General features: G+C 42.9%; 1 protein-coding gene across 1 annotated transcript in view; it reads right to left on the reverse strand.

Moving 5' to 3' along the window:
• LOC311128752 (titin-like) overlaps nucleotides 1-27,877 on the reverse strand; it is a gene marked incomplete at both ends in the record, with an annotated part of 197,807 nt that overhangs the window by 166,606 nt on the left and 3,324 nt on the right. The window contains 29 exon segments of the mRNA XM_084161001.1: nucleotides 4,826-5,057; nucleotides 5,152-5,320; nucleotides 10,276-10,417; nucleotides 10,504-10,764; nucleotides 10,847-11,107; nucleotides 11,214-11,474; nucleotides 11,596-11,859; nucleotides 11,977-12,237; nucleotides 13,473-13,733; nucleotides 13,818-14,081; nucleotides 14,176-14,448; nucleotides 14,570-14,836; nucleotides 14,976-15,248; nucleotides 15,406-17,093; nucleotides 17,257-17,425; nucleotides 19,345-19,509; nucleotides 19,599-19,831; nucleotides 19,933-20,177; nucleotides 20,285-20,512; nucleotides 20,747-20,907; nucleotides 21,144-21,286; nucleotides 21,397-21,591; nucleotides 22,229-22,346; nucleotides 22,487-22,745; nucleotides 22,878-22,943; nucleotides 24,125-24,241; nucleotides 26,204-26,486; nucleotides 26,785-27,014; nucleotides 27,233-27,330. Coding sequence (XP_084017127.1) covers nucleotides 4,826-5,057; nucleotides 5,152-5,320; nucleotides 10,276-10,417; nucleotides 10,504-10,764; nucleotides 10,847-11,107; nucleotides 11,214-11,474; nucleotides 11,596-11,859; nucleotides 11,977-12,237; nucleotides 13,473-13,733; nucleotides 13,818-14,081; nucleotides 14,176-14,448; nucleotides 14,570-14,836; nucleotides 14,976-15,248; nucleotides 15,406-17,093; nucleotides 17,257-17,425; nucleotides 19,345-19,509; nucleotides 19,599-19,831; nucleotides 19,933-20,177; nucleotides 20,285-20,512; nucleotides 20,747-20,907; nucleotides 21,144-21,286; nucleotides 21,397-21,591; nucleotides 22,229-22,346; nucleotides 22,487-22,745; nucleotides 22,878-22,943; nucleotides 24,125-24,241; nucleotides 26,204-26,486; nucleotides 26,785-27,014; nucleotides 27,233-27,330 — 7,587 coding nt within the window.

Below are 27,877 nucleotides of genomic sequence, written 5' to 3' on the forward strand. Positions count from 1 at the left end.
AGCCTCAGCCCAAACTTTCATCGCCATTACCAGTTGTTGTCTTAGCTCTCTCGAATAACACCTGTGATTGCTTTATGCCTCTCTCCCATGTCAATATGCCTTGCCTATTGCTGTTCCAGTTAGTTCTTATTATACAATTTCACTGTAGAGCCCCAAGTCTCTCTCAAACTGCCTCAAATAGCTCCTTTGTTCCACCCCCCATACACGCGGAGACCTGCTCAATCGGTGCCTCCAGTGATGCTATCTCTTTCATTGTTACCTGCTTAGGTCTACCTCCACTGTACTCATATCCTTCCGTATCCTTGTCTGTACATAATGCCCTGAATCTATTCTACAACGCCCGGAAATCTGCCCCCTTTATTCTCTGTACCCAACGCACTAGAAGACCAGTTCTTAAAGCCTTTAGCCGTATCCTTATTCTAGTCCTACTCTGTTCCTCTGGTGATGTAGAGGTTAACCCAGCCCCTGCAGCCCCCAGAATCACTCCTACTCCCCAGGCACTATCATTTGTTGACTTCTGTAACCGTAAAAGCCTTGGCTTTTTGCATGTTAACATCAGAAGCCTCCTTCCTAAGTTTGAGTTATTCACTGCATTAGCACACTCCGCCAACCCTGATGTTCTAGCAGTGTCTGAATCCTGGCATAGGAAGGCCACCAAAAATTCAGAAATGTCCATCCCCGTCTACAACATTTTCAGTCTAGATAGAACTGCCAAAGGGGGTGGAGTTGCAATCTACTGTAGAGATAGCCTGCAGAGATCTATCATACTATCCAGGTCTGTGCCCAAAATGTTTGAGCTCCTACTTCTAAAAATCCACCTTTCCAGAAATAAGTCTCTCACTGTTGCCGCTTGCTACAGACCCTCCTCAGCCCCCAGCTGTGCCCTGGACACCATATGTGAATTGATTGTCCCCCATCTATCCTCAGAGTTCGTACTGCTTGGTGACCTAAACTGGGATATGCTTAACACCCCGGCCGTTCTACAATCCAAACTAGATGCCCTCAATCTCACACAAATCATCAAGGAACCTACCAGGTACAACCCTAAATCCGTAAACATGGGCACCCTCATAGATATCATCCTGACTAACTTACCCTCTAAATACACCTCCGCTGTCTTCAACCAGGATCTCAGCGATCACTGCCTCATTGCCTGCGTCCGTAATGGGTCCACGGTCAAACGACCACCCCTCATCACTGTCAAACGCTCCCTAAAACACTTCAGAGAGCAGGCCTTTCTAATTGACCTGGCCCGGGTATCCTGGACGATATCGATCTCATTCCGTCAGTAGAGGATGCCTGGTTGTTCATTAAAAGTGCTTTCCTCTCAATCTTAAATAAGCATGCCCCATTCAAAAAATTCAGAACTAAGAACAGATATAGCCCATGGTTCTCCTCAGACTTGACTGCCCTTGACCAGCATAAAAACATCCTGTGGCGTACTGCATTAGCATCGAATAGCCCCCGCGATATGCAACTTTCAGGGAAGTTAGGAACCAATATACAGTGAGGGAAAAAATAATTTGATCCCCTGTTGATTTTGTACGTTTGCCCACTGACAAAGACATGATCAGTCTATAATTTTTATGGTAGGTTTATTTGAACAGTGAGAGACAGAATAACAACACATACATCCAGAAGAATGCATGTAAAAAATGTTATAAATTGATTTGCATTTTAATGAGGGAAATAAGTATTTGACCCCTCTGCAAAACATGACTTAGTACTTGGTGGCAAAACCCTTGTTGGCAATCACAGAGGTCAGACGTTTCTTGTAGTTGGCCACCAGGTTTGCACACATCTCAGGAGGGATTTTATTCCACTCCTCTTTGCAGATCTTCTCCAAGTCATTAAGGTTTCGAGGCTGACGTTTGGCAACTCGAACCTTCAGCTCCCTCCACAAATGTATTATGGGATTAAGGTCTGGAGACTGGCTAGGCCACTCCAGGACCTTAATGTGCTTCTTCTTGAGCCACTCCTTTGTTGCCTTGGCCGTGTGTTTTGGGTCATTGTCATGCTGGAATACCCATCCACGACCCATTTTCAATGCCCTGGCTGAGGGAAGGAGGTTCTCACCCAAAGGGACGGTACATGGCCCCGTCCATCGTCCCTTTGATGCGGTGAAGTTGTCCTGTCCCCTTAGCAGAAAAATACCCCCAAAGCATAATGTTTCCACCTCCATGTTTGACGGTGGGGATGGTGTTCTTGGGGTCATAGGCAGCATTCCTCCTCCTCCAAACACGGCGAGTTGAGTTGATGCCAAAGAGCTCGATTTTGGTCTCATCTGACCACAACACTTTCACCCAGTTCTCCTCTGAATCATTCAGATGTTCATTGGCAAACTTCAGACGGGCCTGTATATGTGCTTTCTTGAGCAGGGGGACCTTGCAGGCGCTGCAGGATTTCAGTCCTTCACGGCGTAGTGTGTTACGAATTGTTTCTTGGTGACTATGGTCCCAGCTGCCTTGAGATCATAGACAAGATCCTCCTGTGTAGTTCTGGGCTGATTCCTCACCGTTCTCATGATCATTGCAACTCCACGAGGTGAGATCTTGCATTGAGCCCCAGGCCGAGGAAGATTGACAGTTATTTTGTGTTTCTTCCATTTGCGAATAATCGCACCAACTGTTGTCACCTTCTCACCAAGTTGCTTGGCGATGGTCTTGTAGCCCATTCCAGCCTTGTGTAGGTCTACAATCTTGTCCCTGACATCCTTGGAGAGCTCTTTGGTCTTGGCCATGGTGGAGAGTTTGGAATCTGATTGATTGATTGCTTCTGCGGACAGGTGTATTTTATACAGGTAACAAACTGAGATTAGGAACACTCCCTTTAAGAGTGTGCTCATAATCTCAGCTCGTTACCTGTATAAAAGACACCTGGGAGCCAGAAACCTTTCTGATTGAGAGGGGGTCAAATACTTATTTCCCTCATTAAAATGCAAATCAATTTATAACATTTTTGACATGCGTTTTTCTGGATTTTGTTGTTGTTATTCTCTCACTGTTCAAATAAACCTACCATTAAAATTATAGACTGTCAGTGGGCAAACGTACAAAATCAGCAGGGGATCAAATACTTTTTTCCCTCACTGTATATCCATCCTGCCCAAAGTTTTTGAAAGCCAAGTTAACAAACAGATCACCGACCATTTCAAATCCCACCGTACCTTCTCCGCTCAAGGTCCTAAACGATATTATAACCGCGATCGATAATAGACAGTACTGTGCAGCCGTCTTCATCGACCTGGCCAAGGCTTTCGACTCTGTCAACCACTGCATTCTTATTGGCAGACTAAATAGCCTTGGTTTCTCAAATGACTGCCTCGCCTGGTTCACCAACTACTTCTCAGATAGAGTTCAATGTGTCAAATTGGAGGGCCTGTTGTCTGGACCTTTGGCAGTCTCCATCGGGGTGCCACAGGGTTCAATTCTGGGGCCAACTCTTTTCTCTGTGTATATCAATGATGTCGCTCTTGCTGCTGGTGACTCTCAGATCCACCTCTACGCAGACGACACCATTTTGTATACATCTGGCCCTTCATTGGACACTGTATTAACAAAACTCCAAACGAGCTTCAATACCATACAACACTCCTTCCGTAGCCTCCAACTGCTCTTAAACACTAGTAAAACTAAATGCATGCTCTTCAATCAAACACTGCTGGCACCCGCCCACCCGACTAGAATCACTACTCTCGGCGGGTCTGACCTAGAGTATGTGGACAACTACAAATACCTAGGTGTCTGGTTAGACTGTAAGCTATCCTTCCAGACTCACATTAAGCATCTCCAATCCAAAGTTAAATCTAGAATCGGCTTCCTATTTCGCAACAAAGCCTCCTTCACTAATGCTGCCAAACATGCCCTCGTTAAACTGACTATCCTACCAATCCTTGACTTTGGCGATGTCATTTACAAAATAGCCTCCAACACTCTACTCAGCAAATTGGATGTAGTCTATCACAGTGCCATCCGTTTCGTCACCAAAGCCCCATATACTACCCACCACTGTGACCTGTACGCTCTTGTTGGCTGGTCCTCACTACATATTCGTCGCCAAACCCACTGGCTCCAGGTCATCTATAAATCACTGCTAGGCAAATCCCTGCCTTATCTTAGCTCATTGGTCACCATAGCAACACCCACCCGTAGTCTGCGTTCCAGCAGGTATATCTCACTGGTCATCCCCAAAGCCAACACCTCCTTTGGCCGCCATTCCTTCCAGTTCTCTGCTGCCAATGACTGGAACGAACTGCAAAAATCTCTGAAGCTGGAGACTCTTATCTCCCTCACTAACTTTAAGCATCAGTTGTCAGAGCACCTTACCGATCACTGCACCTGTACACAGCCCATCTGAAATTAGCCCACCCAACTACCTCATCCCCATATTGTTATTTATTTTTCTCATTTGCACCCCAGTATCTCTATTTGCACATCATCTCTTGCACATCTATCATTCCAGTGTTAATACTAAATTGTAATTCTTTTACAATTTTACAATTACCTATTCATTGCCTTACCTCCTTAACTTGCTACATTTGCACACACTGTATATATATTTTCTGTTGTATTTTTTACTTTATGTTTTGTTTACCCCATATGTAACTCTGTGTTGTTGTTTTTTATCGCACTGCTTTGCTTTATCTTGGCCAGGTCGCAGTTGTAAATGAGAACTTGTTCTCAACTGGCCTACCTGGTTAAATAAAGGTGAAATAAAATAAAAAATAAAAGTAGGAGGGAACTGCTATGCCCTCTACAGGCAAGGACATGTAACTGCACAGTTACTACTGTAATATTACAAAAGTATACCATGAAATATGACTTACTGTTGACATGAAGTGTCACCACGGTCCTGTTCCTGCCAGCGATGAAGGTGTATTCTCCTGCATCACTTTTGTAGGTCTCAGAGATGGTCAGACGATGGAGCTTTCTAATGCATACATAGCTGAACCTCTGATCAACGGAAAACTGGAGCTCAATGCCGTTCCTCAGCCAGCGACCTTCAATGTCATCCTCATTGACTTCAAACTCGAACGTTGTTTTTTGTTTCTCAACAACCTATAAATTAATAATAAATCAATAATGTTAAAATTGATTTTTTTTAGGTTAGTTTTTCTTTCTGTATATAAAAATGAGTCATATTTATATTCACCATCATTTTCTTCTCAGCAGGCTCTGTAATGTGGACATCTTTGCCCTCCACGGTGAGATGAGCCTTTGATATGCTTGCCCCAGCAATTACAGAGTACTCTCCGGCATCAGACATGCGGACTGACTGGATCATTAGACAGTGCAGGAATTTCTCAGTGGATACAGTGTATCTGTCAAGGCATTTAGAAATAACAGTTAAGATACAAATGAATAGTTAAAATTTGATTGAAGCAGTTGTACACGAGATGGCGTGCTAAACAACTTTTTTAGCACGGCTATGCTGTGGTCATAGGTACGAGGCGGATCCGAGTACCGTAGATCAGCACAGCCGTGCTGAAAAAGTCATTTTGTACAACCTCGAGTGTACAATTGATTTTCTACAATGGGTTACCAATTAAATAAAAAACTTTATTTTGATAAATGTATTCATAGGCTACTATTTCATCCATCAACGTAAGTATAGGCCTAGTCCTGACACATCTATGGTTGCTGTTAGGTTGCCAGAGACGCGACGCAGTCGTTAAGTATTTTTGTTCTATATCTATGGACGTGACCCAGTCGTTCGTTCTAAATGTTCTGTTGCCATGCTTGCTAGCTAGGCAACTATGGCTAACACAGTCAGGTCAAACAGTGCAGCTAGAATAACAGCAAAGTAGCTGCATTTGAGTTTGTTTAAGCTGTTTTGGATACATCCACAACAATGAGCTGATGATGTGCGATTTCGCCTGGCATAAAGAATGTGCTCTCTCATCAGGACACTGTTCAGAGGAGCTAGCGAACTACACAGCTAACACAATCACTTCAAACTGAAGCTGGTAAGACAGCAAAATAGCTGCATTTCATGTCGTTTGACCTGTTTCTCTATTGACATTTCTTTGTATATATCCATTAAAAGGATGCTGATTCATGACTGGCTGAGAAAAGATGTCCGCTCATTCTATTGGTTAGGTTGCCAGAGACCCAGTCGTGAAGTCTTTTAATTCTCTATCAAAAAATCAAATCAAACTTTATTTGTCACATGCGCCGAATACAAGAGGTGTAGACCTTACCGTGAAATGCTTACTTACAAGCCCTTAACCAACAATACAGTTCAAGAAAAGATTTACCAAATAAACTAAAGTAAAAAATAATACAAAGGAACACAATAAAGGAACAATAACGAGGCTATATACAGGGGGTATTGGTACTGAGTCAATGTGCGGGGGTACAGGTTAGTCGAGGTACTTTGTGCATGTAGGTAGGGGTAAAGTGACTATGCATAGATAATAGACAGCGGGTAGCAGCAGCGTAAAAACAAATGGGGGGGGGGGGGGGGGGGGGGGGGGTAGAACAATTGCAATAATTGTTCAGCAGTCTTATGGCTTGGGGGTAGAAGCTGTTAATGAGCCTTTTGGTCCTAGACTTGGCGCTCCGGTACTGCTTGCCGTGCGATAGCAGAGAGAACAGTCTATGACTTGGGTGACTGGAGTCTTTGACAATTTTTGGGCTTTCCTCTGACACCGCCTAGTATATAGGTCCTGGATGGCAGGGAGCTTGGCCCCAGTGATGTACTGGGCTGTACGTACTACCCTCTGTCGCGCCTTACGGTCAGATGCCGAGCAGTTGCCATACCAGGCAGTGATGCAAACGGTCAGCATGCTCTTGATGGTGCAGCTGTATAACGTTTTGAGGATCTGGGGACCCATGCCAAATCTTTTCAGTCTCCTGAGGGGACCATGATGTTTGGACCATGATAGTTTGCTGGTGATGTGGACACCAAGGAACTTGAAACTCTCGACCCGCTCCACTACAGCCCCGTCGATGTAGTCCACGATCAGCTCCTTTGTCTTGCTCACATTGAGGGAGAGGTTGTTGTCCTTGCACCACACTGTCAGGTCTCTCACCTCCTCCCTATAGGCTGTCTCATCGTTGTCGGTGATCAGGCCTACCACTGTTGTGTCGTCAGAAAACTTAATGACGGTGTTGGAGTTGGGTTTGGCCATGTAGTCGTGGGTGAACAGGGAGTACAGGAGGGGACTAAGCACGCACCACTGAGGGGCCCCAGTGTTGAGGATCAGCATGGCAGACGTGTTGTTGCCTACCCTTACCACCTGGGGGCGGCCCGTCAGGAAGTCCATGATACAGTTGCAGAGGGACGTGTTTAGTCCCAGGGTCCTTAGCTTAGTGATGAGCTTTGTGGGCACTATGGTGTTGAACGCTGAGCTGTAGTCAATGAACAGCATTCTCACATAGGTGTTCCTTTTGTCCAGGTGGGAAAGGGCAGTGTGGAATGCGTTTGAGATTGCGTCTTCTGTGGATCTGTTGGGGCTATATGCGAATTGGAGTGGGTCTAGGGGATTCGGGATGATGCTGTTGATGTGAGCCATGACCAGCCTTTCAAAGCACTTCATGGCTACCGACGTGAGTGCTACGGGGCGGTAATCATTTAGGCAGGTTACTTTCGCTTCCTTGGGCACAGGGCTATGGTGGTCTGCTTGAAACATGTAGGTATTACAGACTCGGTCAGGGAGAGGTTGAAAATGTCAGTGAAGACACTCGCCAGTTGGTCCGCGCATGCTTTGAGTACATGTCCTGGTAGTCCGTCTGGCCCCACGGCTTTGTGAATGTTGACCTGTTTAAAGGTCTTGCTCACATTGGCTACCGAGAGCGTTATCACACAGCCGTCAGTGTTGCTTGCCTCGAATCGAGCATAAAAGGCATTTAGCTCATCTGGTCTGCTCGCGTCACTGGGCAGTTTGCGGCTGGGTTTCCCTTTGTAGTCGGTAATAGTTTTCAAGCCCTGCGACATCCGACTAGCGTCAGAGCCGGTGTAGTAGGATTCAATCTTAATCCTGTATTGACGCTTTGCCTGTTTCATGGTTCGTCTGAGGGCGTAGCGGGATATCTTATAAGCGTCCAGATTAGTGTCCAGCTCCTTGAAAGCAGCAGCTCTAGCCTTTAGCTCGATTCGGACGTTGCCTGTAATCCATGGCTTCTGGTTGGGTTTATGTCACTGTGGGGACGACGTCGTCGATGAACTTATTGATGAAGCCGATGACTAAGGTGGTATACTCCTCAATGACATTGGATGAATCCCGTAACATATTCTAGTCTGTGCTAGCAAAACAGTCCTGTAGCGTAGCATCCGCGTCATCTGACCACTTCCGTATTGAGCGAGTCACTGGTACGTCCTGCTTTAGTTTTTGCTTGTAAGCAGGAATCAGGAGGATATAATTATGGTCAGATTTGCCAAATGGAGGGCGAGAGAGAGCTTTGTATGCGTCTCTGTGTGTGGAGTAAAGGTGGTCTAGAGTTTTTTTCCCTCTGGATGCACATGTGACATGCTGGTAGAAAACGGATGTAAGTTTGCCTGCATTAAAGTCCCGGCCACTAGGAGCGCCGCTTCTGGATGAACATTTTCTTGTTTGCTTATGACCTTATACAGCTCGTTGAGTGCGGTCTTAGTTCCAGCATCGGTTTGTGGTGGTAAATAGACAGCTACGAATAATATAGATGGGAACTCTCTTGGTAGATAGCGTGGTCTAGAGCTTATCATAAGGTATCTACCTCAGGCAAGCAATGCCTCGAGACTTCTTTAATATTAGACATCGCGCACCAGCTGTTATTAACAAATAGACACACACCCCCGCCCCTCATCTCTGTCCTGCCGATGTATGGACGCGACCCAGTCGTTCGTTCTAAATGTGCTGTTGCCATGCTGGCTGGCAACGCTCTTATCCCTTGCTTACTAGCTAGCCAACTACGGCTAACATAGTCACGTCAAACTGTGCAGCTAGAATAACAGCCAAGTAGCTGCATTTCATTTGACCTATTTTTCTTTTGACATTTCTTGTATATTTATCCATAAAAATTATGCTGATTCATGATATCGACTGGCTTAGAAAGATGTCAGTCTCCTCCTGACACCTTAATTGTCAATTGGACAGTGCAAACCAAATGTTAGGCTAGAAGAAAGGGGAAATAATGTCTACAGTGCCTTGCAAAAGTATTCATCACCCTTGGCATTTTTCCTATTTTGTTGCATTACAACCTGTAATTTCAATGGAATTTTATTTGGATTTCATGTAATGGATATACACAAAATAGTACAAATAGGTGAAAAAAATAACTTCTTTCAAAGAATTCGAAAAAATTAATAACGGAAAAGTGGTGCGTGCATGAAGCCCCTAAATAAGATCTGGTGCAACCAATTACCGTCAGAAGTCACATAATTAGTTAAATAAAGTCCACCTGTGTGCAATCTAAGTGTCACATGATCTCAGTATATATACACCTGTTCTGAAAGGCCCCAGAGTCTGCAACACCACTAAGCCAGGGGCTCCACCAAGCAAGCGGCACCATGAAGACCAAGGAGCTCTCCAAACAGGTCAGGGGCAAAGTTGTGGAGAAGTACAGATCAGGGTTGGGTTCTAAAAAAATATCAGAAACTTTGAACATCCCACGGAGCACCATTAAATCCATTATAAAAAAATGGAAAGAATATGGCACCACAACAAACCTGCCAAGAGAGGGCCGCCCACCAAAACTCACGGACCAGGCAAGGAGGGCATTTATCAGAGAGGCAACAAAGAGACCAAAGATAACCCTGAAGGAGCTGCAAAGCTCCACAGCGGAGATTGGAGTATCTGTCCATAGGACCACTTTAAGCCGTAGTTATGCATGCTCAAGTTTTCTGTTTTTTTGTCTTATTTCTTGTTTGTTTCACAATAAAAAATATTTTGCATCTTCAAAGTGGTAGGCATGTTGTGTAAATCAAATGATACAAACCCCCCAAAAATCCATTTTAATTCCAGGTTGTAAGGCAAAAAAATAGGAAAAATGCCAAGGGGGGTGAATACTTTCGCAAGCCACTGTAGATGCCTTTTACAGTGGAGATCAAGTTAATTAATTGTCTGGCTGAGCTGATGAGACAGTGGATGGTAGGGATTTCTCAGATGGAACACAAAACACAAAACAAGATTCCCATTTTTGCGTCATAGGCTTACCCCTGCTAAACAGGTTTTTTAGTATGGCTTCGAACATGTGTCAACCAATCACAATGCTTGTTTTGACCAACCCGTTGTAGAATATTATGATATCCATTACTATCTTCACCAGGTTTAATATTCCTGGTAATAAGACATACCTTTCGGAAATGTCCAGCTCCTGTCCATCTTTCATCCATATCACCTGAGCATTAGGCTCAGAGATCTCACATTCAAAAGTGGCCTTCTTCTTCTCTGTGATCTTGATACCTTTGATATGCTTGGTGAATTCAACAACACGAGCTAAAACACAAAGAGGGCACAGAAATAAGATTGTGAAATATAAAGGAAACCTTGTTTTAGAAAATTGAAGAAAAATAAGAACATACCATCAACATAAAGCTTAGCTGATGACGCAGCAGAACCAGCCACAAACTTATACTCTGCACCATCACCAAAATTAACATTTCGGATGGTGAGAGAGTGAGTTAGCTGTTTGGTGCGGCTCTGGCATCTGTCAGTGGAACGAATCTCAACACCATTCTTGAGCCACTTGTAGGTGATGCCCTCATAGTTGACATTTACTTCAAATGTGATGGTGTCTTTCTCCTGTGCATTGAGGTCTTTCAGCATGTCAGTGATCAAAATGGCTAAGGAAAAAATTAAAATGTTACGATCAATACTGACAAGATGATTAGGGATTACTTCCTTGATAATGAAGAGGAAACTTACCATTGACGGTCAAAGTGGCAGAGACTCTGTCATGTCCACAGACAAAGGTGTATTCTGCAGAGTCTTCACTGCTAGTGTTCATAATCTTGAGCTGGTGAAGTTTGCCCTGCACCACAATCCTGAACTTTTCACTCATTTCGATCTCCACTCCATTTTTCAGCCAGGTGGACGGGACATTGAAATGTGAAACTTCACATTCAAAAGTGGCCACCTCGGTCTCTGGGACTTCAATGTTCTTGATAGGTTTTGTGACACGCAGAGCTGGAAAAATAACATAAAATCAACATTTAAGTAAAAGGTATCAATTGAGTATTCAGCAATCATATATCCAGTACTCTAGTCTATTCATCACAAACGCAATACCGACCTTCAACATATAAAGATGCGCTGCATTGCAGGTTTCCAACTACAACAGTGTACTCTCCATGGTTGTTAGTCTTCACATTCTGGATGATCAGCTTGTGAGCTTTTCTCTCAGACAGCATTTTGATGTTTTCACTTGGTTTAAGCTCAACGTTATTGAACATCCATTTGATAGGGATGTCATCATGAGACAGGCTCAGCTCAAAAGAGGCAGTGGCATCCAATAGTGATGTCACATCTTTAGGCTTCTTAACAATCTTGATTGCTGAAAAAAAGATTGACAAAAGTGAAAAACCTCAAAGGGTAAGTAGAAACATCTCAAGTATAGATGCATTTGTATACTTGATTGTCTACATCAATTTGTGACAGTTAAAATATTAACTTACTCTCAACGTTCAATCTGGCATTAGCAGATAGTTGTCCAAGTTTGAATCCATAAACTGATTCATCGCGTGTGTCGCAGTTCTTGATCTTCAAGGTGTGGATCATGCCATCAATTGTGATTTCATATTTCTCACTAGGTTGGATCTCTACACCATTCTTAATCCATTGTGAACCCTTCACATTCTTGTGGCTGAGCTCGAGACTGAACTTTGCTTCCTGTGTCTCAGTGACAGTTTGGTTCTTCAGGGTCTTCTTGACTTTCACAGCTATGAAATCAAACATAAACATTACATAACAGCAGGCATATAATAATCATATAATAGTCATATATTAATGCCAGTTGAAAATAAACAAAATATTTCTGCTCAGAATGTAACACCTACCCTCAACCCTCAGGATGGCTGTTGTCTTGGAGTTTGCAACCTGGTAAGTGTATTCACCGATGTCCTGGGGTGTAGTTATGGTAATAACAAGACGTCTGACAGCTCCATTTTTCACATGTTTGACATTGTCACTGAAGTCCACAGGTTGTCCATCCTTCAGCCACTTGCCCTCAGCAGTTGGGTTGGCCACCTCACACTCCAGCTCAGCTGTCTGAGACTCAGCCATAGTCACGTCCTGGAGTGGTCTGTTTATGGCACCACCTGGGAACATGGAGACATGTTTAGTTATATATAACAGGCTAAAAGTGAAAGTGGTAGTGAAAGGTGGAGTTATAAACATTAATATGATGGAAATAAGGAACTAAAGTATGTTTTTAGACTTGGTCCCTTTCAGCCAATTTTTGTGAACTCAGTGCGGTTCGCTTATTTTTTTGTGCAGTGTGAACACTCTAAAGGAACTCAGACCCCTCAAAAAAGCCCCCAAAGCAAACCAAACTGAGACCATCTCGAGAGTTGGTCTGAGTTCAGATCACTTGAATTCCGTGGTCCAGTTCCCTTTTTTAGGGCAATGTGAACACAAAGCTCCCCAGTTTAACTTGTCATTATTCTGCACCACACACTACACTACTGCAACACCGTTTCCCCTGCCATAAACCTTCACATTGGTGCCACAAAAGAGAGAAGAGGATGATGTGGCCTCCTGAGTGGCGCAGTGGTCTAAGGCACTGTATTTCCTAAATATGTGTGGTATTTTTAGTTCCGATTATTTGTTTGCAATATGTGACCTATAGGCTAAGAGAGCTTCATAAACTGTTTATTCGATTGTGTGGGTTGAATAGTGTGAGAAGACAACAACATATTTGGTGAGAATCACAACAGGGTACAAAATCAATTCTAGTTCTTAAAGGGTTAGTAGCTTACATTGGGTGTACAATTTTAAATTACAGTATTATTTAATCTGTATTTATTCTTCTGCTATTTATTATGTTACCAATAATATTTACATGTTAATAGTATCTTCTGATTACAATTATTATCTTTTCACTAAATGCAGTCTATTAGCTTCCAAAATGTAAGTAGGTATATCTAGCTGTACGATAACACATTCTGATGGAATGGCTTGTCCTGCACTTTGTAGAAACCCAGAGTGCATTGAGTGAATGTTGGAAAAAGATCTTGGTTCCTTTCTAAACATAGCACTGTGAATGCAAAGAGACACTCGGACCACAAAATAGGTGAAGTGAACTGGCAAAAGAGTTGAGTCCTCATTCAAAGGCAAGGGCAGTGTGAATACAAAGAGAACTGTGTTCTTTTGCTCTTTTTTATCCCAGAGATCACTTTAAAGAGGACTGAGATTGGTTCTTTTAAAGAGGACTATATGTGAAAACACCCTAATCGGTTCCAACTCAGCAGACAACTTTGAGTCAGGGCAGTGGAAATCAATTCATCTTTTCAGAAGGAGTTTATGTACAATATCATGAAGACGTTAAACATACCTGACACAGTAATCTTAGCACTGGATGTCTGTTCACCAGCAGAAAATGTGTATTGCCCCTCTTCATCCTTCATGGTGTTAATGACTGTCAGGCTGTAATTCTTGCCCTTGGCCTCAAGCTTGTGCTTTGGACCAGCTTTGAGTTCTTGTTTCTTGAAGGTCCACACAGCGGCAATGCCAGGGTGGGAAACCTCAACTTTAAATGTTATATTCTGGGTCTCTGTGCAAACTTGATCCTCCATATGCTTCACGATATGAATTTCTGTAAAATAACAAAATAAGTTGAATAGGGTCTGTATAAATGGGGTCTGAATGAACTTGCAACACACACAATGAAAAAACATACTTTCAATAGTCAGTTTACAGCTAGAGTCAGCTTTGCCAACACATAGCTTGTAGGTTCCTTCATCAGCGGCAAATGTCCTGTGGAATACCAAGCACTGTTTGGATCCCTTTGCAAGCATCTGGATTCTCTCACTGGCCATCACAAGCTTGTCATTGCGTAACCATTTCACGGAGGTAACATCAGCAGCAGATATTTTAGCCTCCATAACAGCCTTGGTACCCTCAACTGCAGTAACATCAGTGAGTGGGCTCAAAATATCAATCGCTGTAAAACGGGGAAAAAATATCATTTTCAAAACCTGATGATTCACAATACAATTATATAATTGAATATAGTCAGACTGATAAAAGTTGCTTACTTTGAATGTTCAACTTCCCAGAGGTTGCGATATCCTGAGCTGGGACAAAGAAGGAGTATGTTGCAGCATCATCTCTGCTCACATTTTCAACAAGCAGCTTGTGGACCAGTTTGTCGATAACGATGTGGATGCGATCTGTGGCAGAGAATGCTTGGCCATTCTTCATCCATGTTCCCTCAACGTTTTCCTGAGAGAATCGCACTTCTAATTGAGCGATGTCACCCTCGCAGATCGTCAGGTCAGTGAGGGGTTGCGTCAGTGTCACAGGGCGCACTAAAGGAAAAGACATTGACATTGTTACGCTGTTCATCCCACTTTTTCAACAGTAATGGTTGTCTTGACAGTGACTCGAAGAGAAGAAGCTAACCACACTAATAACAAAGTCATAACTCACGTTTCATCTTCAGGGAGGCACTGGTCTGCATATCGGCAATTTTGAATGTATATTTTCCCTGATCTTCTTTCTTGATGTCTTTGACAGACAAGGTATGGTGTCCACGACGGGAGGAGGTAACATATTTGCTGCTGGGAGTGATTTCCTTGTCATTGAAGTGCCATGTACCTTCAGCATCCTCACGAGACAATTCAACCTCAAACTCTCCAGAGTAGGTCTCAGGCACTTCAATGTTCTCCAGCCTCTTCACAATTGACAGTGAAGCACCTGCACAATAAGAACATTTTACATTTAACTGTTTCAGAGTTACTGTTTTATAATTAATGTATTCCAACTTCACTATTTTCACAGTTGAAATGAACTGTTGAAGTCTGTAAAAGTGAGTATAGTAAGAAAAACTGCTAACCTTCCACATAGAGTCTGGCAGTGGTCCTGATGTGGTCATCTTCAACAACAGCACAACTGTATTCTGCATCATCCTTCATGTTGATGATCAGTACAGAAAGGAAATGAACCTTTCTGTCTGAGCGCATCCTGTATTTGTCTCCAGAGAAAATCTCTGCATTGTTCTTCAGCCATTTGACTTTAACAAAAGGCTCACTGGTCTCACACTCAAAGGTCGCCATGGTGTCCTTCTCTTTAGCTTCCACATCCTCTAGTTGTTGAGTAAAGCTAATAACTGTCGTGGCTAAAGTGAAACAGAGGAAAGACACATTTAACATGCTTTTTCAAGGAAGACATAGAAGAGTTCTCTATATTTCTTTATGCAAAATTACATACAACTTTGAACTATTTGTAGAAAACAAGGTTCATATGCATTGAAATATATAATTTACCTTGCACCAGCAGGAATGCATGGCTTGAAGTCTCTCCAGCAATGTTCACGGCTTTGACCATGATGCTAGCAGAGTCTTCTGCTGTGACATCTCTGACCACTAATTCACATACATGGTCTTCAGGCCAGAACCAGTAAATATGATCTGTCTTCTCCAGCAGGATTCCATTCTTGAACCACTGGCACTCAGGTTCCGGTTTGCCGACAACTCTGACTCTGAAGCGAACTTCCTCGGTCTGAGACACGGTCTGGCTTGCAATGCGTTCCAAGATCTTTGGAGCTTCCATGCTGGGAGAGAGCTGTACTTTCTCTGGTTTGATTGTGGGGATGGTGAGTTTTCCCTCCTCCAACTCTTTCTTCTTCTCAGCCTCAGACAACAGTTTCTGATGGTGAAGCAGTTCTTCCTTCCTCTTCCTAAGCATATCCTCATAGGACTCATCCTTTCTTCTGGACTTGAGCTCCACAGCAGTGATGGCTTCATAATAACCTTCCTCTGTCCTGCGCTTAAATTTACTCTTCAACTCATCTGTCTCCTCTGTGGACTTCTCATGAATGACTCTTTCAGTCTTCCTCAGTTTGACAACTTCCTTTGGCTGGGCATCAGCAGATCTATCAACTTTCACAACTTCAAAGCTAACTCTTCCATGTTCAGTAGTGTGTGCCTTTGGTTCAGGAACGCGACGGAGAATAGATCTGAAGTCCTCTTTCTGTGTGATCTCCAGCTTCACCATATGCTCAGCTGTGCCCTCAGGGTTCTCTGCTACCACTTTGACATCTCCTGCATCATATGACTTGATATCGATAATCTCAAGATAGTAAATGCCATCATAGCGAAGTCTCATTCTCTTGCTCTTGCAAATGAGCTGCCCATTGAGGTACCAGTTGACCTTAGGTGTAGGATAACCAATGACTCTGCAACGGAATCTTGCAATTTCACCTTCCAACACTCTTGCTGGCTCGGGAAGAAGGACAATTTCAGGCTTTGACTTCTCTGAATACTCATCTGCAGTGACTCCAGAAGGACCTCCCTCGTGAGCCATGCGCTCCATCTCATCAATTCTGTGTATTCCCCTCCTGCCCTCAGGTAACTGAGTCTCCTCAACAAGGCTCTTCTCCTCCTTTACAATCAGTGTAGCTGAGGTCTGGTCAACTCCAAACTTGTTAGTGGCTCTGCAGGTGATGACACCACTATCTCTGGCATAGGCAACTTCAAATTCAAGACTACAGTAGCCAAATTCATTAATCATGCGCAATCTGTTTGCAGCTTCCAGGGGTTTGCCATCATGCAACCACTCAACCACCATAGTGGGATCACCAATAGGGGTCAGTCTGCATTCAAAGTGGACAACACCAGAATGCTTCAGCCTGACGGAAGTCAACTTCTTCTTAAACTGTGGTTTCTGCTGCTTGTCCTTGTCATATAAGTCACCTTCCTCCCACTGCTCTTGACCATAACGGAGATGTAGGGATTCCAACTCTGAAGCTGCAATTTCCTTGGCCTTGTAGGTTCCCTTGGTGATAATGAGTCTCCTCTCCGGATCAGGTGCCGCAACATCCACCTCAATGTTGACCCTGCAGCGAGTGGTATCTCTTCCAGCTTTGTTAATGGCTGTGGCTGTGTACCAGGCACTGTCAGAGCTCACCGACTGTGGGATATGGAATTTGGCTTGTCCCTTGAGGCCCTCAATCCTACAACAGACATAATTGTTAGTAAATCAGCATTAAGTACAACCTTGTAATATAAAGATAGTAACAAATGTACATATCATAAGGACTGGAGAGGTATTTGGTGCACATGATGTATATCATAGGCATGTTCACATTGTGATAACAGGTGGGGCAAAACACATACTTAATATTTGGGTGCTTCTGTGGGGAGATGATGTCACTGTTTTTCAGCCAAACAATGTCAGGCAGGGGGTTTCCGATGGCTTTGACAGCCAACTCAACCAGGGTGCCTTTCTTCACACTGACGTTCTTCAGTTTCTCAATAAACTGGGGTCTGACCAGCTTTTCTTTAGCTGTACATGGAGAAACACATATGAGGACAATGCTATTAGTCAACAATGATACAGTGCATTCAGAAAGTATTCAGACCCCTTGACTTTTTCCACATTTTGTTACGTTACAGCCTTATTCTAAAATTGATTTAATAGTTTTTTCTTCTTCTCATCAATCTACACACAATACCCCATAATGACAAAGCAAAACAGGTTTTTATAAATGTTTGCACATTTATAATAAAAACAACAACTGAAATATCACATTAACATAAGTATTCAGACCCTTTACTCAGTACTTTGTTGAAGCACCTTTGGCAGCGATTACAGCCTCGAGCCTTCTTGGGTATGACACTATAAGCTTGGCACACCTGTATTTGGAGAGTTTCTCCCATTCCTCTCTGCAGATCCTCTCAAGCTCTCTCAGGTTGGATGGGTAGTGACACTGCACAACTATTTTCAGTTCTCTCCAGAGATGTTCGATCAGGTTCAAGTTCAGGCTCTGGCTGGGCCACTCAAGGACATTCAGATACTTGTCCCGAAGCCACTCCTGCGTTGTCTTGGCTGTGTGCTTAGGGTCATTGTCCTGTTGGAAGGTGAACCTTCACCCCAGTCTGAGGTCCTGAGCACTCTGGAGCAGGTTTTCATCAAGGATATATCTGTACTTTGCTCTGTTCATCTTTCCCTCTATCCTGACTAGTCTCCCAGTCCCTGCCACTGAAAAACATACCAACAGTATGATGCTGCCACCACCATGCTTCACCATAGGGATGGTGCCAGGTTTCCTCCAGACATGACACTTGGCATTCAGGCCAAAGAGTTCAATCTTGGTTTCAGCAGACCAGAGAATCTTGTTTCTCATGGTCTGAGAGTCTTTAGGTGCCTTTTGGTAAACTCCAAGCGGGCTGTCATGCGCCTTTTACTGAGGAGTGGCTTCCGTCTGGCCACGCTACCATAAAGGCCTAATTGGTGGAGTGCTGCAGAGATGGTTGTCCTTCTGGAAGATCCTCCCATCTTCACAGAGGAACTCTGGAGCCATGTCAGAGTGACCATCGGGTTCTTGGTCACCTCCCTGATCAAGGCCCTTCTCCCCCGATTGCTCAGTTTGGCCGGGCGGCCAGCTCTCGGAAGAGTCTTGGTGGTTCCAAACTTCTTCCATTTAAGAATGATGGAGGCCACTGTGTTCTTGGGGACCTTCAATGCTGCAAACATTTTTTGGTAGCCTTCCCCAGATCTGTGCCTCGACACAATCCTGTCTCGGAGCTCTACAGACAATTCCTTCGACCTCATGGCTTGGTTTTTGCTCTGACATGCACTGTCAACTGTGGGACCTTATACAGACAGGTGTGTGCCTTTCCAAATCATGTCCAATCAATTGAATTTACCACAGGTGGACTCCAATCAAGTTGTAGAAACATCTCAAGGATGATCAATGGAAACAGGATGCACCTGAGCTCAATTTCGAGTATCATAGCAAAGGGTCTGAATACTTATGTAAATAAGGTATTTTAGGTTTTATAAATTTGCAAAAATTTCTAAAAACCTGTTTTCACTTTGTCATTATGGGGTATTGTGTGTAAATTGATGAGGGAAAAAAATGTTTTAATCAATTTTAGAACAAGGCTGTAATGTAACAAAATGTGGAAAAAGTCAAGGGATCTGAATACTTTCCGAATGCACTGTATATGACGGGGCTTTTCATTTCTGGCCCTGGAGGGCTGCAACACTTCTGTTTTTTGTTTCTACCTGGTAGTTAATTGCACTCACCTGGTGTCCCAGGTCTGAATTAATCCCTTATTAGAAGGAGAGGATGAAAACCAGAGTGTTTCGGCCCTCCAGGACCGACATTGAACAGCCCTGGTATATGATGTATCGAAACAAACTGATAATTCATTTTTAGCTTTAAAATGAGTATACCACATACGATACAAAGATCTTACCATCAACTGTAAGTGTTATGGACACAGAGCTTTTTCCAGCTCTGTTTTGAGCAACTACCGTCCACTCTCCAGAGTCTTTGGGCATGGCTGGAACCACAATCAGTGACTGAGTTCCATCTTCCTTCACAACTATCTTGTGTGTGTAATCATTGACAACTTGTTGTCCTGAAAAGAAGAAAACAAAGAGAGGAATAAAACGAGTTACATGATGTGCTATGCTTCAAGAGAAGAGAACATGTTTTCACATCACTTACCATTGTGGAACCAGAAGGTGTCAGGCATGGGTCTACCAACTACTTTCAGGTCAAATCTGGCAGTCTGCCCTTCAGCACACTTGAATGTCTGTGGCTTCAAGACAAACACAGGCTTGTACAGTCTCTCCAGCTGACTTTCATCAGTGTCATCAAGCCTGCGTGCAGGGGAGCGTGCTGGAGAGCGACTAGTAGAGCGTCCGGGAGAGCCTCTCAGAGATCTTGGGGACTGGGACCTGAGCAAATAAATACCAAAATCAGTGATACTTGGAAAGTTTTATGATGGCTATGTTAAAACAAATATACATTAAAATACATTTGGTAATAAAAATCTCACCTAATTCTCTGCATTGCCTGAGGTTCAGGCGTGTAACGTGGAGCTACTGCAATGGCAGTGGGCTCCACATACAGTTTCCCAGAGCTCACAGAGTTGCCCCTCATGTTGCTGGCAAATGCTGTGTAAACACCTTCATCCTCTGGCAGCACCACAGGAAGACGCAGGCTGGCTCTACCATCCTGAAGACTCTCCATCTGGTAACGGCCGCCATGATGGATACGCTTGCCATCTTTGTACCATACGATCTTTTGAGAGACAAGAAAAGTTTGATGAATATATCAAATATACAACATTTTAAATGAAGTGGAATGGACAGTTAATATCAAATTAAAATACATGGTTTCTTTACTACCTTGGGCAGTGGAGTTCCAGCCATTTTGCAGTGGAAAGTGACCCCCATTCCTTCCATGATCCTGTAGTTTTTAACTGGAGTGCTAAAGGCTGAGTGTACAGTCTCATGGTCTGCACAAGTCACCATCTCTTCCCGATCCTCAGTCACAATTTGTTGGTAGGTAATCTGCAGGATGTGGAACTCAATCTCGTGGATAATCCTCTCCTCAAAGGAAGAAATCTGGAGTTCCTGTAAAAAAGTTCAACACATTGGAATAAAGCATGTTGTTGGCTGAGAACAAATCAAATGCCATAACGTCACAATGATAGCGTATTGCTAGCCTGGGTACCAGTCTATTTGTGCTAACATTCCACTCATTGTACTCCATGTCATTTGGCATGACAAGGAGTGGCAAGAAGTGGCATGATGGCACAAACAGTCTGGTACCCAGGTTAGTGTATCGTTTTTTATACATCCAAATACCTGCGTTGAAACAAAGCTTTGCATCTGTGCCATCCTCTGGATGTACTTCTGGTCCTCGTCATATTCGCTCACAACAACAGGGGGAACATCCGCCTGCACCGTTGTAGTCACTTCAGTCTTATAGGTCATTTCATGTTTCTTCATGTATTCTTCATATTCTCCTGTAAACAAAATATACAATGTATAAACAAAAGTTAAAACATTATGATCTGGTTTCACGAACCAAGATAAAGACAATGAGTATGTCCAAAATGGCACCCTATTCCCTTTATAATGCACTACTTTTGACCAAGGGCCATAGGGCTGTATGTAAGGAACAGAGTACCATTTAGGATGCATCATATTACTGGATTTGTAGTCCATGAAATTAAACAACATTGTGATTAAAGAGACTGACCTTCCTCCAGCAGACCAGCTGAGGCAGATGCTTCTCCAAGCTGGTTCCTGGCAAAGATGGAGTACTCTCCAGCATCATCAGCAAACGTCATGGAGATCTCCAATTTACACACTCCCCTCTCGTTATTGTAGTGGACTTTATATCTAATGGATGAATAAGTAACATATTGTAAACAGTACAATCAATTATCAATACACTCTGTCTTACAAATGCAAAATAGAGAATCATTTAAAATGTGTCACAAGTAGGCTACCTGTATCCAGTAGTAAGGGGCACTCCACTCTTCTTCCAGATAATGTGGGGCTTGGGGCTGCCTCCGATCTGGCACTCAAAGACAACTCTTCCACCCTCCACCAACTTCTGTACAGTTGGCTTCTTGACGAAGAAGGGAGCGACGGCATCTGCAGTATCTACTGACATGGTCTCCTCCTTTGCTTCAATAGCAAAGCTAGAAGGACATTGGAAATATACAGTAATTAGGGCAAACGTAATCTCAGAAAGTGTCTGTAATAAGATTAGACTGACGATGGCCTTACAGTCGAAAAACGAAACGTTTGTCCTTGTCTCTTGTTGCCTTAATGAATAAATGAGCCTAAAAGAACCTTGAAAATCTATATTTTTGAGTGCGGACCCTCTACTAATGAATCTGAAATAGGATTACTCCAACTTCTTTCATCCCCATTTGCAAAACTCAAACAGTGAAGATTCACTATGATCTGCTGGTGATTGATTTCATAATTTTGAGATTTTAGTCATTTAGCAGACGCTCTTATCCAGAGCGACTTACAGTTTAGTGAGTGCATACATTTTTCATACTGGCCCCCCGTGGGAATCAAACCCACAACCCTGGTGTTGCAAGCGCCATGCTCTACCAACTGAGCTACACAGGACCATTACACTGAGTGGTAGGAAGGGAAACTGCTGTCAGAAATGGCACGTGCTGTACTTGGTGGTTCTGGTTCACATAATGTATGATGAAGAGCATATAATTATTCTGTTTTCCCTTGTCAACATCTAGCACACAATACTTAACTATACCTGCCAAGAGTTTCCAAATGTAGTGGTAGAAAATAGTTAGCACCCACTGTTTCTCTTTAAACACAGTGGCAGTTCCCTGCTGTGTCATCGTTCCCTGCTGTGTCATCGTTTCCTGCTGTGTCATCCCTTCTGTCATCTCTTCCCAGGTCTCAATCTCCTCAGTTACTAGAAGGAAGAAATGTATACAAGTATTAGCACTTTCATAAACCAATACACCCAATTAACCATTTGGCAGTACAGTATTCGACCTCAACAGTAAGTAGTCATTGTAGACAGAAATGTAAAAAACTAAACTGCCTGTTTACCTTTGACAAGCAGGTAGCAGGATGTGCTGATAGTTCCTGCTTTGCTAGTAGCAGTGCAAGTGAAGCGACCGCTGTCTTCTGTGAAGGCCTCGCGGATGACCAGACGGGCACATTTACTCTCATAAGTGATCTGGAAGTCAATGGAGCTCTCAATTCTGTAGTCCTCTCTGAACCACATGATGCCAGGGGCAGGGTGACCAGTGATCTGGCATTCCAGAGTCACAGATTCACCCTCAGTCACATTCAAGTTCTTCAAGCCCTAAAAAAAGATATTTCAAAAAATAAATTAACAAATATTGACATAGGTGACATAGATGGAGTTGGAAAGGATGCCTGAATAGACAACAATAACTTATATGATCTGAAATAAAGCCACTAGAGAAATACTTACAGCTACAAGAGTAGGTGGCACAACTGGCTCTTCTGCAAGGGATGGGACTACTGCAGTCTCAACAATCTGTGGAAAATGCATAGAAGTCACAAAAAGTCACATGCAGTACAGTATCTGAACTTGACTTTAGGAGTGATGAAAGATGGGTTAAATGGATGCAAGTTAAGAATGAATCCTAGAGCGAAGAAGAGTTGTGACAACAGGTTGGGAACAGATAAATGAAGATGTAGGGAAGAGGAAGAAGAGGGGAAGAAGAGGAGAGCAAGGTAGGTTTTCTTTATGAAGCAGATGGATTCTGAAACAAAGAGAACGTGGCGTGGCTTCGGCGTTATGGTGAAGAGGAGGTGTACCAATACCACTCAGTGAGGTGAGAAGCCACACAGTGTTATTTTAGAGGGCACAACACTCTGGACTACAAACCTTTGTTTCCAAAGTCTTATACATTTGCTCCGTTCCCCCTGTAAACGTAGCGCCTATCTGAGTCTGTAACTGAGTGTCGAAATGCGTCTGATATCTGTCTGTGATATCTTTAAACGGAGACGGGGTTTGGCGCTGGCATCACGTCCACAATCTTACGGTGGAGACTAGGAGATGGAGGATTGACGGGCTTGATGATCTTTTGAGCAGCATATGCAGAGGTAGAGGATAACTCTTTCTGCAGTGTGGCAATAGCAGAACCTGCTATCGAAACCTGACCAACCCAAGGAGAATAGCATGATCATCACGAATCAGAACAAAGCATTATGATATTGCCTGCTTTGTTTAGCAATATTAAGGATGATCACTCAAGAATATAATGGAATGGGTGACGATGTACAGTATACGGATGAAGTGAGCATTCGTATATGGGAAATATTTGCTTAACTAAATATTGAATTTTGATGGAAAGTCCTGAGATGAGAGGTAAAATGCAGTGATTCAGAATTCATGTGTTTTCAGTGTACAGTTCACAACACAGTAGTGCAGACTGTGTATGTTACGATTGGATGGTCTGTTAAGATTCCGTGTGGTTTAACACATAAACTGTATAGAGAGAGGATTGTATGTAAGGCAAGCAGGAACTACATAAAGCTGAAGACATAGTTGACCACAACAGTCAGGATTATAATATAGTATCTATAACATCATTATTTAAAAATAAAAATTAGTGAAATTACTCCTAACTTTTACGTGTAATAATCAAATATACTAACTGAAGCACTACAACAATTGTGTACCACTGCTTGCCGGATTTTACCTATGCTTACCTCATAGCTAGGGTCAGGTTTAGGAACAGTAACTTTTGAAACTGTGAAATGTGGAATTGAGGATGATGCAAGGGCAGTATCCACGTGGGCGATAGTAGTTTCTGTACTTCTTCGTATCTAAAGTAACCAACGGAGTGTGATAGAGTGAGGACAATAAACTCAATGTAAAAATTAGAATAACAAGCAGGACTTTGAATATAAAGTTATCTGAGAAAGCTTGGCAATCAGCATCTTTTCATAATAAAAAGATAGCAAACCTGGGTTACATGAATACTCTGGTCATCAGATGTTGTTTGAGTTGCCATTGGGGGTATTATTGGTATTTGCAAAGCCTCGGTTTTCACTGTGACTTGCTGCGCAGTAGTAGCCAGCATCATCTGCTGTTTTAAATCAGATTCATAGGTTTCCTCTTCAGCATGACCCCTCTCTCCATGCATTGGTTTCCGAACGCGTGCTAGGTCAACAGCAGCAACCACTGTAGCCTTTTCCTCCGCTTTTTTCCCACCCTCAACCTTTGAGACAACAAGCAATCAATGTCATCTAGCACATATATAGCATACACATCATCCATGGCAGCAGTCACTTCAACGGCAAACAGATTCACATTCTGATTACAAACACTCTAGACAAACTCCATACCCCTGTATATAAAACAAGTGTTGATGTGCATTACCTGGTAATAACATGTAATCATTAAAGCATGGAATCATGTTAGTTTGAGTAGGTTGTGCAATATTGAAAATGAATCATGCAGGTGCACAATCGAATTACCCTAGATCTGCTCAACAGATTTGTGTGCACTCGTACATGTGCTAAACAGATTTGGGACAGAATTTTCCTCTTCTAATCGGTACGTACCTAAATCACTGCCTTAAGTGCAGAGAAAATGGGGTCATGCAGTGACTTCAACTTAAATAGTGCTAACATACAGTATAGGTGAGGTGAGTGATTTGGGAAAGTGCTCAGAGGTCTAAATAAAACAATAAGTGCCATCTTTAAGCTACTTGCTTCTTGGTTGTCATCATACATGTGACAGTAGAGATTTCAATTTCTCTGTGCTGTACCACAGTGTCATCAGTGTGTGTCGCCATAGCTGGTTCAACAGCTATAGAGTCTGGCATGATCTATGTTATGAACATGGCCAGGGGCAGGATATTTATACAGTACATTAGGTGTATAAATAATGATAATATGAATAACACATATCAACATTATGGGAGAGCTCGACAACACACCATAGGGAATGTGAAAAATAAACCATATGAATGTGACAAAATCACAGATGGTTGTGAGGTCAAATATGTGGGTAGGGGGAAATTACACCAATTTAAAATGGAAAACTGTCTATGTTTACCAGGGATAACGTTGTTAAGCGTGAGGGGGGTCTACCAATGTGGGGGTGTGGTGACAGAAAAAAGGGAAATAAATCCATAATGGAAGTGAAGGGAGGGACGACAGGGTTGTACGTCCTTAATGAAAGAACTACCTGTTCCCTTGTTGTGGACATTAACACCACAGTAGTAGAGGTGCTCTGTGTCTCTGTACTGGGCTGCACCACCGGCACCGGCTCCGGGCTCTGGTGTAAAACCAGCAGACATGTGGCTGCGAGCCTGGTCCACAGCTGATACCACAGTAGCTACAGCAATGCTTTATCATCCACCTCATGCTGCGCCTCCTAGCATACATTAGTACAGTTAGGATCCAATCAAAGTCATTATACGTTTTATTGATAATAGCTGCATACATGTATGTTACTATCACCATATTTATAATAGATGCAATCTTAAATAGCTGCAATCATCACATAGGGAGCTGAGGCATTACTTTCTAAATTCAGACAACCTAGCCTAAGCCATGTTAGATCCCAAAATACATCCAGGAAGTAAAATATTCATTGGACAGGATATTCAAACTGATTTAGGTGAGTTTCATCAAAAAGAGAGCTAATCAGCAAATCAAAGCAGTTCACAATCTTAAAAACCTTATGAACGCTCATGCACATAAACCAATCAGCCACAAGATAGCTCTGCCACAGAGAGAGTTGAGAGAAGGGCCCCTATAAAATAGGAATTTCCTTACCTCTTTCACAGCGACACCAGATACAGCAGCACCAGTCGTTTGCGATCCATAAGAGCCCTCCCAGTGCTGCTCCATGTGAACATGGGTGGCAGACATGGAAGCCTGGACATGGGTGGCACTAGAAGTCATGCTGCTGGAATAGCTGCTGGAACCTTCAACCAAGTCTCCCTGCTTCCAAGGTGGGAGGACATCAGGACCATGGGCTACCTGTTTGCGTGTGGTCAGTGGGGATTTAACTGGTCTGATTGGGGACACAGACAGTCTTGATGAAGGGGATAAGGGCCTGTGTTAAACAAAGAGAGAAAATAAATATATTTTTTAAACATTTATATTATTCTTATATTACCAAAATTGTGTTTTGTAGTGTAAATAGACAAATAAGTAATTAATATGTTTATAATGTAATGACTGTATTACCAGGTAATTTCTAGGGAGCCTAAATACCTGGTCATTTCTGTATTATAAAATAACATGATACCCAGGGTCTTATGCCCTACATAGATTGGGGTGACCTGTCTGTCTGTCTTGTGTGGGATATTGTTGCACTTTATTTTATGTAGGATTGAAATAAAGTGTTTTACCTAACAGGGGCTGTAGAGGGGGCCTTGAAATGTCTCACAGGTGATGGTGACTGATGACGTCCCCCTGCAACCCTGGCTGCAAGAGATTGTGGTGTTGGGGACTTGGAGGTTGAGGTTGGCTTTGGAGGCAAACGTGGTGGTGTCTTGTGTGCCAATGTCTGGCTCACTACACCACCTTCAACACACATTTGCATGGATGAGGATGAGGATTCAAAATGAGCCTCCGTACTCTGAAAATAAAACAACATATAAGTTTAGTGTTTTATCTGACTGATAGATAGCTTCGACAGACAGACAGACAGACAGACAGACAGATAGATAGATAGATAGATAGATAGATAGATAGATAGATAGATAGATAGATAGATAGATAGATAGATAGATAGATAGATAGATAGATAGATAGATAGATAGATAGATAGATAGGTAATATTTCATGTCTAGTTACCCTTGTCTCAACTCTGGTCTGGCGACTCTGAGAGGAGGTTATCTGTGTGGAGGCTGACACAACGGTTTTAGTCTTCTTGGCAGGCACAGCTTCTTCTCCTAGACAGAAACAAATATAAAGATTAATTTCCCATCAAATTATTGAACATGATGACAACAAGTTGTAAATCAAATTCAGTTTAGGCTACATGTCAATATGGAATTCACTGCCCACGGGGCCCATTGAGCCTGTCACAGTTTCCATTCAGTTTCAATGCATTGACAGACTGGCTCATTGAAGGCCTACACTGTAAACCCCACTTAATATATTCACAGTTACTTAAAGTTATTTTTGTAGTCATTACTCAAACCCCATTAAGCCACGCCTCCAATATATTTTCCCAGTGTGCCTTGCCTTTTCGAGTGAATGTAGAGTTACCACCCATGACTGTATTTGTTAGTGACAGAATTCATTCATTTTCAGTTCTGTAGCCTTCACCAGTAGAGTTAATAGGTGAATGTAATCATAATTAACCTCTCTATGACAATACAGTACATATTTCATGAGGCCTTATTTTGAGGCCTAGCTTTACCCTAATACAGGTGCCTGAAACTCATGGTTTACAGGCAACATCAGGCCTGCAAATAGGGTTGCAAAATTCTGGTA

Source organism: Coregonus lavaretus (genome assembly GCF_964263955.1).
Source record: "Coregonus lavaretus genome assembly, chromosome: 5".
NCBI classification, from domain to species: Eukaryota; Metazoa; Chordata; class Actinopteri; order Salmoniformes; family Salmonidae; genus Coregonus; species Coregonus lavaretus.